We start from the raw sequence: 12,174 nt of genomic DNA on the forward strand, positions 1-12,174 counted from the left end.
TTTGCAGTTCCAGTAGTCTAAGCCCAAATTTATGTGGTGCAGCAGCTACTTTAAGATAAGAAACGCTGCAAAAAGACCTCATCTGATTTCCTATACTTTTAGGGCTCTGGCTTATTCACCATAATTCTAAACCATGATTGCGTACTATATAATTGACTCAAGTTTCTGCTCTCGATTTGCTAACCTGGTTTGCTAGAATGATCTTTTTGCCTTTAGATGCTTTTTCATTTCAGTCAAATGAGGGAAGCAACTGGTTCTAGACTTCCCATCTGAGGTAGAACTTTGAAAGGTACCTAGTAAAAACAGCCAAGAATGTTAGTTAACATAACCAATTTGAGTTGTTGTGCCACTGGTCTGCCCACTACTTCCCTAAAAACTTGCACATTGTTCTCCAGTAAAGAAGTATATTCTAGCATGTTATTTCAGCTCTGTCAGCTTGCTTTTTGGTAAGGAATGAAATCCTTGTAACTCTCAGAAGTGGAGGCTGTCACAGCCTTGGCTTTGATGAGATTAATGCATAATAATGCTAACATCACTGCTTTTATTTCCACGGAGTGTAGAGAAAGGTTCTAATGAATTATGTAGTGGCAGAGTAGCACGTTATTTGGAACAAAGCTGAAATGAACAACCTTTTTAGCATTGTAAAGTCTTTTATAAGCCACAATTATTACAGATATGCTAACAATGGTAATACCACAGGGTTTCTCAAACGGTATCTCTACCATTCACTGCAACCAGAATTGGCTCAAAATTATGTTTTCCTTTAATACACTCATGGGCAGCTGACAAGGATATTAACTCCCCTTTAATCTCAGAGTATGATGCTATGCAGGAAAATTGTCATCTGGGCGATATTATTTAATGTCATCAAACAACTGAATAGTAGAAGACAAATTCAGAAACAGAGCCTTTCAGAGACAGTTCAATATCCTCTGACTTCTTCAAATTCTGTCATATACTGTCCCCTGGGATAAGCTCATATTTCAAATAAGTTCAATTTCTTTGGTGCCAATCAGAGAAACAAGCAGCCAAGAATTACAAGGTGGCCTCTGAATGGGGGCAAAGGTTTTTTTTGGGGGGGGAGGGGTTTGCTGCAAGTTCACCAACATCACAACTGGCATATTTCTTTGATCACTTCATACTTCTTCTGTTTAATATCACACTGTGGTTCTAACATGATGTCATTCTAACATAACGTCTTTATCATCATGGCAACTGATTCATCAGAAAGCTTGGCTCACTCATTAATTTTTTTTCCTAGACTTTTTTATCCTGCCTTTATTATTTTTATAAACAACTCAAGGCGGCGAACATACATAATACTCCTTCCTCCTCCTATTTTCCCTGCAACAACCACCCTGTGAGGTGAGTTGTTTGCTGTCTTGAGGCAAGAAAAAAAGTGAAATGCTTATGACAGGTTCTGCTAATGTTATCAAAATCATTTTAGCTTCCTTTGGAATTTCTACAACTCTTTAGCTTGGCAGGACACTCTCTGTCAATTTTAATTTTGCTTCCGAAAAATATTAGGTGGAAGTTCTTATATAAAAAGTGCTGTAAAACATAGCCATTATTTCAGATTAAGTTACATGAAAAATTAGCTGCAAACTATGTATCAACAAACTCAGTTGACTGTTGTAAGTGATAACAAATTGAATTTGTTTACATATCTGGCATATATAATAAATCCTGAATATGCACATTTTAATGTTTATTTATACCAATAAAAACAGCACTGAAGAAATTAGAAATTTTCTTTATCATTTTTCACTTCAATTTCCTTTCATTGTAAATTATAGTCAAGGAAAATTATTCATATCCAACTGAACCTCTTAGCCAGCTAAATTACATAGCCATGGAGCTGCAATGCTAAAAACATGTGTTACTCTACCATATTCCTTTTTAAATGCATAAGATAAATAAATGTGTATAGTATCAGCAATGGAAAAGACTTGGATGATTCAAACACCAAAATAAATTTGATAAGATTAGCAACTCTTCACTCAAATCTTTCACTTTAGTCTAGTTCATTGCATTTATACACCACGCTAAGACATAATTGGTTTTAACTAGTTAGTTAAATAAGACAAAATAGCTTATATAACACATTTAACACTAAGCCACAAAAATAATTTACAGATGACTGTGGGCGGTTTCACACAACATACAATGTTAAAACCAAACAAGCTACGTGATGGCTTAACACACAGTGTGAACTCAAGTACATATACAAGATGAAAATGATTCGAGAATGTGTTCTCTCCTACACAAAAATGAAAAGGGTCACAACCAGGGTGGCTGATGATGCCAAACCAAGAAAGTAGCAACAATGATAAATTACTTTTGTTACAGCAGCAAAACAATACCTTGGAAGATGACTTGCTACTGAGGCAGTAAGGAATTCCTATAGTTTGTTTTTTTTATGTTGTTGAAATTGTAAATCATTTTTCAAAATTTTATACAATCTACCTCTTTAAAAGGTCTCCCCAACAAATTTTTATTTCTGTATAGTGAAGAACAAATTAAACATGTTTATAATATTTGATCCTGTCAAACTCTGCCCTAAGTACTTTGTGTCCACATCAACCAACGTTTTATAAAAAGCATGAAAATACTGCATTAGGGAAAATGACTCCCCCCGCACCCAGAATCAGGTGTCCCCTTAAATCCAGGCTGAATGTAATATTAGAGAAGAGGGAAAGTATTTATATTCTTATTTATTTCATGGAGTTGTAAATCTCTGGTGCTCCACAGGAAACTAAAGAACTAACTTATTTAAATATCAACTCTTAAGTATAACGAAGTCTTACTAAATAGGCTCATGTCAGAGTTTTATCCCAGAGAATGTAACTTGACTGGCCATATGCTCTGATCACTGTACTTCTGAAAAGTGTATTATAGAGCTAGAACAGAGACAGAAAAGGGAAACTAAAATTTTGAAGGAGCTAGAGGTTGGGGTTTTTGGAGCTTTTCGCTTAGAGTGAAGGCAAATACAGTAAGGCAAGATGCAACAGATGTACAGAACATCATACAAATTGTGGAAAAATGGGCAGAGAGAAAGTTCTTTTCTCCTATACAGTGTTAGAACATGGAATAATTCACTGAAACTAAATGTAGGTAGATTCAAGTATAATAAAATAGAATTGCTACTTTCTAATACACAGAGAAAATTAAGGAATTCTTTGCCATCAAATGTGATGATGGCTAACCAGTTTGATAACTGTTATTTCTGAAATCAAAGGCACCTGGTTCTTAATACCAGATGCTAAGAAGCAACATTGAAAGTCTTCCTTGTGAGCACTTATGGCTCCAGCCATTTTTGTCATGGGTGCCATAGAGGAGGTCCAGTGGGTTGGGGGGAGGGGGATGTCAAATGCTTATCCTAAACTTATTTTCTCTGAAATAAACCCTACTGATTTAGATAAATATAGGTAACAGAAATTGCTCTTGATGCTGTAAACAAGCATTTAACCAATGTGGTTAAATTACAACCTCAAATTACAATAAGGAAAATACCCTACATAAATATTTTTATTTACAAATTAGGCACTGGTAACAGATTCCTTTCAAAAATATAGTTCCTTACTTTTGACCCAATTCTAATAAGGATGCATCTAGGAATAAACTAGGTGTCAGTGAGATTAAGGAGAGCAAACTGAAACAAGACAACCCTTGGCCAGGCAAGAAAGGAAAGGCATGCTATTATTTATCCGTAGTTTAGTTGGCCAAGCTGGCAGTACCCAAATGGCCTTTCTCTTTCATTTCAGATTCAGATTCATATCTTCATTAATTTCTCATAGCACCACTAAAGCATCACTGTACCAAAATAACAGGAGCGAAAACGAGCTTTATATAGTCACAACAATGGCTGAATGATGCCATAAACCAATAATGAGGAAATGGCCTCAAAAAGGTCACCACTGTGTGTATAACCTCTTCTTTGATTTGTGACTCTTGTTTCAATCATTCCTAAATCTCTTGTACTGTTACATGCACAATGGCAATCCAAAATAGCCCTTTGCTGTACAACATGTCCAGAGAGATTCAGATGCCAATCAGAGGGAAGAAGGAAATGAAGGTAATGTTTACTCAAGGGTATGTTTATAAACTTAGGGTTGAGTGGTCTTCTTGATGGTCACTATGACCAATGAGCCTGTATGACCTGGGGCAAATTACTTTGATCAAGTTGAATTTCTCGGGGGACTTCTGGACTACTTTAGAAATGCTATACACATGAAGTTGATCCTTCAAAGTATTGTCTGGAGCTTCAAACAAAAATAATACAAAAGGAAGAGCTGGTAACTTTTTTAGACAAAACAGAGAGCAACCATGTATTTTGGCATAGAATGCAACATATCCCTACTCTTTCAAAATTTGATACATTATTGATTATATATAGAAGCAATAAAATTACTGAAAGTGACGATTTAACAGCTAAGCATAATGTAATTTGACATACCCTGTGAGTGTCTGACAATTTCTTCAATACTTTTATTATGTTTCTTTTTCCAGTTCAGTGAAATGTAAATGCACATACAAACTTAATACAACATGCAATTATTAAAGAGTAAAAAATGGCTTGTTGTACTTCTTCCAGAAATGGTGCTTCTATATTCTTTATAGCTCCACTCATTACACTGGCATAAGCGTACTCTGTGCTATGCACATTTTTATCCCATTTCCATACAAACATGCCAAGATGTCTTTTATATAATTCATTAGTAAATAGCATCTAGCTAAGGACACTAACAAAACCCAACAAATAGATATGCATTTGTAACAATAATGGAGGGCCACTGAAATTTCTTCTTGCTTACAAATGACCTTAGTTTTATCACTAATCATAATCATAATCATCATAATAAAAACCTCCTGTTTCTTTCAGTTTTTGTAAACATAAACCATCCTGCTCATGTTATTTAACAATTTATCTTCTACTGAGGGAAGTATATACTTTGAATTACAAGGTACACTAGTTTAGAATGTACCAATAGAAAGAATATGTGTAGCACAGGTCTGAACTGTGGAGTCCCTGGAGTTCTCTGAGCTTGGCTGTTTTCTTGCAAACGTTTCATTACCCAGCTAGGTAACATCTTCAGTGCTAGAATGGAATGGGGTTTGCTCTCTGTTTATATACAGTGACATGCTCTGCCAGTGTTGGTGGGGTGGGGGTTTTGTTTTGTTTTTTCCTCTGTTAGTTTCTTGATTGAATCAAGGACCTACCTGGGGAAAAAACAAAACAAAGCAAAACCCACAACCTGTCAGGTTCAGCCCAAGAACTACAATGAGGCGATCCAGTACAGTTCAGTTCCTTTATTAGTTCGCACCTAATAGACAAAATCTCGCCAGACTCAACCTACGCTAAAGCAACTAGTGGCTATAACCTGTGAGACTCTAGGGAAGGGACAGCCTCATCCTCTTCGTCTTCCCACACTCTTGTTGTGGGCTGAGGAGGCGCTTGCCCTGGAATGTCTCCCCCCCCCCCGACAACTTTGAAGTTCCATTCCAGAATCTTCCCCGCTCATGCCATCCGTTACACCTCCCCACCAACACTGGCAGGGCTTGCCACAGTATATAAACAGAGAGCAAACCCCATCCCATTCTAGCACCGAAGATGTTACCTAGCCGGATAATGAAACGTTTGCAAGAAAACAGCCAAGCTCAGAGAACTCCACAGACTCCATAGTTTAGAATGAATTCTGCGGTCATGAACTACAACTGGTTGCAAGACTTCAAGGAAATTTCTCCTGTTCACTCATCGCTTCCCTTGCCTGGTATCCACACTAAGTTATTTTTTGTTTAGTGATAAAACGCAAAATTTGCAAAGAGTGGTCAAACAATTACTATTTTCTTTTGTAAGTTCTTTATGAGTATCAATTTAGTGGACCAAAACAGAGTCTCCTTTACCTTTCTATGTTTCTCCATAACTCTCTCAAGCCATCATGCAATCTTCAAATCAGAATAATTTTCAATAGGATTTTTCTAGTTGCTGCACCACTTGTGAGTAAACATATTTTCTCAGCCACTAGCAACCTTTCCAATGAAATGGCAACAAATTGTAAGACTGATAAGAAATTCAGTATCCTTTCCAAAACAATCGACAGATGCACTCTCCTTCTCATTCACAAGAGACAAATTTCTTCCATTTTAAACAGAAAGCAGAAACGCCCTGTCCTAATTTGCCTATATACAGATTTCTCATCTGAAATTAAGAGTACTTGCCAGCATTGCTGCTATTTCAACTTTCCTTTTAATAAGAGCTCTGAGAGAATTGGTCATGGAATTAACTGTTTCCAGTCCAGGTTATCACAAGAGAAATCTGACATAAGCAAAGCAAAACAAAAGTATTTCCAAATAAACTATATTTAGATCAAGAGTACAGGACATATCAGGCTGGATTAAAATGTCACCATATGTGATGGAATGGAATTATGAAGGCCAGGCTCAGGGAGATAAGCGTTTTCTTAGTTCACCAAAAGAGCGTGGGAACTACAAGAGGATGAGGCTGGCACCTCCCTGAGGAATTCACGGTGTTGTAGCTGGCTGGCTTGGGAGCTGGGCTTTCAGTCTGGGGAGATTCTTGCTAGAGGTTGTAGCTAATAAACATAGCTGAACTGATTTTGCATTGTCTCTTGGAGTTCCTTGGGCTAAACCTGACACCATAATTGGCCAAATGCTGCTGGCAGAAAGTATTTTAGACTGGCTATATTAGATTATACAACATCACTTAGACCTGTTAAAATATTTAAATAAGTAGGTACATGCACCTCAGGCAGAAGACTGAGGGCATGACACCCCTTGATCATTTTCTTTAACAGACTCACTTGCATTGGACAATTTCTCACCTCCCCCCCCCCCAAAAAAACTTCACTTAGTTGCACCTTTCTGAAGAATCTCCCTATGCTTCGGTGACCTCAGAACTTCTTGGCTGCATTTATGACATACTGGACTAAAGGTCTTAAAAATTGACATTTTTGCTTAGGCAACTTTAAGAAATGGAATAAAACTTGGGCACACCAACTTTTTCTGTAAAACTATCCTCCTTTATCAGCTTTGTAAGCTGCAGCTCTGCTTTTCCCCAGAATATGATTGCTCCCCCTACTTATCTCCTTCTTGAACTAAAGCTCCTCCTCCTCCTTATAGTAGTTAGCCTCGTGGTTGGTTTCTCCTTCTCTTGCATCATATGTATCCTGAATCTCATGCCTCAAGTAAAGCTAATTTACATGGAATCCTTTGTCCTGCAACAGGGGCAATCTACCTCAGGCTACCTTTCCTTAAGAGGCCCAGTGCACAATGCCCAAGTCTGTAGTATAATGAACAGCTTTTTAAAAAATGAATTTGTGAAAAGTACTTTTTCTTCCAACCAAAATGGCTCAGTCAAAGTTGGGGATGATGGCTGGATCACCACATAATATAGAATATTAGGCTACACGGGCCTTTGGTCTGCTATAGGAGGGCTCCTCTTCTGTTTTTATATACAGTATCACCTGTGCCAAGGTATGAAGCTGTGTGAAGATAAGCAATTCTAGCTCAACAACTGACCTTGCTCTTCTGCAGGAGCTAGCAGTGTTCCTTAATGAGCTATTGCTTTAGTTCTATGAGTTGAAAAAGAACAAGCTATCCTTGGAAGCAGATGAAGATGGGAATGTCCTCAGGCTGAAAATCCAAAAAGTATTATAGCTTACATCTCCTTCTCATCTAAATTATGCCTGGGGCAGAACATCATTAAACGCAGAGACAACTGTGAATGTACTTTCATCATATATGTTAGGACAGCTGCCTCAAAGAGAAGTATTTTATGCAGAATAAAAAGGAAGACATTCTCTCTTGTAAATAATTAACACAATCATTTTCTGTATCTTTAGCTGCAATACTGTTGATAGAAACTTTCTCTCAGACCTGGGAATCCTCACCTTTCTACAATCCCCCTATGTCTTGGGTGGTTAATCTTCCTGATATTTTGAAGCATCCTAGATCTTTCTTTCCTTATTAAATGCTATAAAACGTTTGTATCTATATTTGGGAAAGGAGCGCACCAAGATTGTATAATGTCACCTATTTATTAAGCTGAAAATACATCAGGAAAAATGCTGAATTAGAAAAAACAGAAATTGGAATTAAAATTGCTAGGAAGAACAACCACCACCTCAGATATGCTGGTTATATCTCTTTGATGGCTGGAGGTGAGGAAGACTTAAGAAATCTCTTGCTAAAGGTGAGGCAAGACAGCACAAAAGCCACTCTACTGCTCAATATTAAAACAAAAACAACCCCCCCCCCCAAGCTTATGTCAGCAATGCCAGCCCAATGCAAATAGGCAGAGAAGGCGCTGAAGCAGTAACAGATTTTATCTTCCTGAATTCAAAAATTCACAGGGATGGTGACTTTCCCTTTGTGGCTTTAGAGAAGTAGAGACTTTTGCCCACATCTTCTTATAGTATCCCTTATATTGCTCACTTTGCTCAAATTGTTTCTAAATTTGAGTGTCAAATATATAAATTTTATGTTTATTATTTTTAAGGGATGTGAATTCTTCACTCACATTGCTGGTTGCCAAATACCTTTCCAAGCCAGTTGACTGCTCAGAACTTTGACTCTGATGTTTTGTTCTATTGTTTTATGATAATTTTTTGGGAATGAGTTTGCTGTAGCAATTTATTGTCTTTCTCCTTTTTGTAATGCTCATCAAAGGCCATAATAAAACATGCCATTTCATGTCATTTCAAAGCCAGTATGAAGGCTTATATACACTTCTTTCTTGATCTCCAGATCATGATCTTAGAGATAGAGTCAACACAGAGATTACAACTGAGCAGAATGGTGAAAACATTTTTTCAGAGAGGAATCTACCTTTGTAAATCACAATAAACAAAAAGGTGCTTTAATGAGTTGAAATATTAAAGCAGCAGCATCTTTTTTCAGGCTTTGAACAGAACCTTGCTTTACAAAATGTTGCTACATTTGTTTTCCCATCAGTCCTAAAGCACCTCTTCTGCATCAAACCTGACACATCCCAAATAAACACTAACTTATGCAGATTATTGTTATTTTTGTTTATCTACTCAATGATATATGCAGCTCCACATACTGAAAAATACATACGTGTTTCATGCCAGCTGTTTTCAGCTTTTCGGAATCAAAATAAATGTTTCAAGACTTTTGTTTCAAAGTTACAACAGTACATGCTGTTTTGTTGCAACCATGAACAACCAAAACAAACTGGGTCTTTAGAATTGATTTTTTTTATTCTGATGAAAGGTATGCAGTACCTATATCCAAAGAGGGCAAAGGTGATTTAGTTCTGAAACAGTCATGGTGATTTTTCATAAACTAACTGATTTATACAGAAGTGCAATGTTTATACCATTTTTGAAAAACAAACCTTTAATAAACTTTACGTTTGTAGTGTCTTTGGTAAAGGACCTGGGGTCCAAAACATGTTAGGTGGCAATAAAATCCACACTTCTCAATATTTTATCAAAAGATTTAATGAAGTAGCAGAGAAAGTTACTAGAATAGAGGTTTCCCCCCCATTTTTCATGTGTTGTTTTTTAAAAGTGTTAAAGAAATAACCCCCTCCTCTCAAGTTTCAAAATCACTTAGGTTTATAACTGAGTAAGATTCAACATAGTAATCACTTTCTCTCTGATTTCAGCTGATTTCAGCTGAACTCTTGCAGGATTTGGGAAGAATATGTCATTCAATACCGAGAAATCACTTTTCTACAAGAAAATAAAGGCTGTTGTGTAAGAACTCAAGACCCAATCCATATTAGATATTTACACTTTTGTAACAGAAATAGAAATGCATTTACTATTCTGCTTTTCAATTGTTCATGTATTATCTCAGTAATCTTTTAAAATTGTATGTTAACTAAGTATTAAGTATCACCTTACTCTTCTGGTGGAAAAATATGATATATATCTAATGAATAAATAATAACAACAATAAATAGTATCTTCATATTATATGAACAGTTGAGGAGTATTGCCTTGCTGAAGCTATCCTTCAAGTTTTTTAGATTTAAATCTCAGGGCTTTTGGCTTACTCTTTAAAATTAAGCTTCAGCTTTATGTCTCTGCTTTTAACTGTTATTAAAAGAAAGGAGCCAGTACACATTCAGAAATGTATGCATTTGATTTCTTAGTTACTACATTAGGAAGCTGATTCTAGAATAGTATTTTAGGACTGTTTCATCACAGGAAAACATAGAACATTGACTGGAACAATGTGTTATACCTGCACATTTGGTTCGGGTAATCAGCGGAGGGCCCGGCTGACCTGTGCCACCTTCTCCAGGCCTGGTTAGAAGAACACGAATCTCATACTCTGTGTCTGGGTCCAAATGCCACAGCTTATATGTCGGTGCATTGACAGCATGAGTTTCTGTCCAGGTCCCTGTGGTCATATGGTATTCCACCTCTTTTAGGATGATAGGTCCATCCCCAATAATAGAATTTGCATTCAACTGAATGAGCAGATATGTTGGTCCAACTCCAAGCAACTGTGGAGGTGCTATTGGTCGAGGAGGTTCTGTAAGACATAACAGAAGCAAATTGAGTCAGAAAGATAATAAAACAGTAAGATAATAAACAAAGATGAAGACAGAGGTCAGAATCTTAAAGATTACACAATAATTCTCATTCTAAGTAAATGGATGAATATTTAAACATAGCTTACAATGATTATTAGCCAATAATATATGGGTATATATCTGTATGTGTGTATAGAGATAAATTGAAAAGTCAAACAAAAATAAAATACCATCTCTGAATTCCTGCCTATAAGTAGCAATATCCAAGAATGATTTATTAATGCAAAAATTAAGGAAGCACATACATTTCTAAATAACATAACCCAATAAAAGGCTCCATTTTCATTTGCAGGTGGCTCATTTTGGCTAATTAATTCAGTCAATTACACCAAAGCTAAAGTCAAGGTAAAGAGGGCTTTCACATTTGGGTGGACTATAACAAAGCAACTCCAAAAGCTGGAGAAGTAACTAAGAAAAATGCCTATCCTACAACAGCTATTACAAACAATTTCCTGAGTGTGTTCATTCTCTTGGAAAAAAGAGAATGCCACGCAACATTAAGTAGCTGCTTTATTTTATGTGAAAATACCATGGAACATTAAATAGTTGCTTTCTACAATATTAAAAAAGGAGCTTCCAATGCTGCCTTGTGAAATCCACCATGTCAAAGTAAAGCATAAAATTAGATGCTTCTCTCTCCTGTAGATTAGATTTCTCAAAGTTTCATAGCTGCCTGGCCACCATTTACACTGTGTACTGTTTTAGATAATGACAATTATAAGGAATGCATATGTTTCCAGATGCAAGCATATTTTTAATACCTGAAATATTATCTCTTGGATCCCAGACCATTTCAATTACAATTTTCTACCACTGTTGTGAACAACACATCTCACTTACTTACCATTAGCATATAACTTTTACAGTCATAAACATACCCGGAAACAAAAAGCTTTTTTTTCCTTTCTCTTTTTTACTGAATCAAAATAACACCAAGACAAACATTATAACATAGACTAAAAAAAGAAATAAACAAATAAAAAACAGAAAGGAGAGAGAGAGAGAGAGAGAGAGAGAGAGAGAGAGAACGAACACAGACAAGAATAGAATGGAAGTATGTGGAGGTTGTAGGATCTGGATGGAGAGAAAAAGGCTCAGTCTCAATCCTAGTAAGACCAAATAGCTGTGGACTTTGGGTCCTGTTGGATCTGGAGATCTTCCATTGCTAGTTCTGGATGGGATTATATTCTCCAGACAGAACTGGTGTGCAGGCTGGAGATTCTCCTAGACTTTAGTCTCCTGCTCAAAGAACAGGTGGCAGCCATGATTAGGAGGACTTTTGCACGCATTCATCTTCTGTACCATTTGTGCCCATTCCTGGTTTGGAAAGTCCTGCTCATGATCATTCTTGCTTTAGTCACTTCACATCTGGATTACTGCAACCCACTATGCATGGAATTGCCCTTGAAGACTGTTTGGAAGATACAGCTGGTCCAGATTGTTGCAGTGCAAGTAGTTATGACAATGTAAATCTACTACTATTTGAGCTGTACTGATGTCAGCCCTCCGAGGTAGACCAGACGTGACCCCAAACTCATGAATACTAAAACTACTTTTATTTTAGGGTTACAGTAACAGAATCT

The 12,174-nt window shown here is 36.7% G+C and overlaps 1 protein-coding gene across 8 annotated transcripts in view; it reads right to left on the reverse strand.

The window, feature by feature from the left end:
* The window catches only part of PTPRK (protein tyrosine phosphatase receptor type K), a 377,364-nt gene that overhangs the window by 150,398 nt on the left and 214,792 nt on the right, over positions 1–12,174 (reverse strand). For all 8 annotated transcript variants that reach the window (XM_088140673.1, XM_088140663.1, XM_088140667.1 and 5 more), the window contains exon 7: positions 10,237–10,530. In XM_088140673.1, the coding sequence (XP_087996799.1) occupies positions 10,237–10,530 (294 nt within the window). The remainder of the gene's footprint in view (positions 1–10,236; positions 10,531–12,174) is intronic.

This window comes from Python bivittatus, unplaced genomic scaffold (genome assembly GCF_059951505.1).
Source record: "Python bivittatus isolate LINGU-HERP-01145 unplaced genomic scaffold, Pbiv_v1 ctg000020_np1212, whole genome shotgun sequence".
In the NCBI taxonomy this organism is placed as follows: domain Eukaryota; kingdom Metazoa; phylum Chordata; class Lepidosauria; order Squamata; family Pythonidae; genus Python; species Python bivittatus.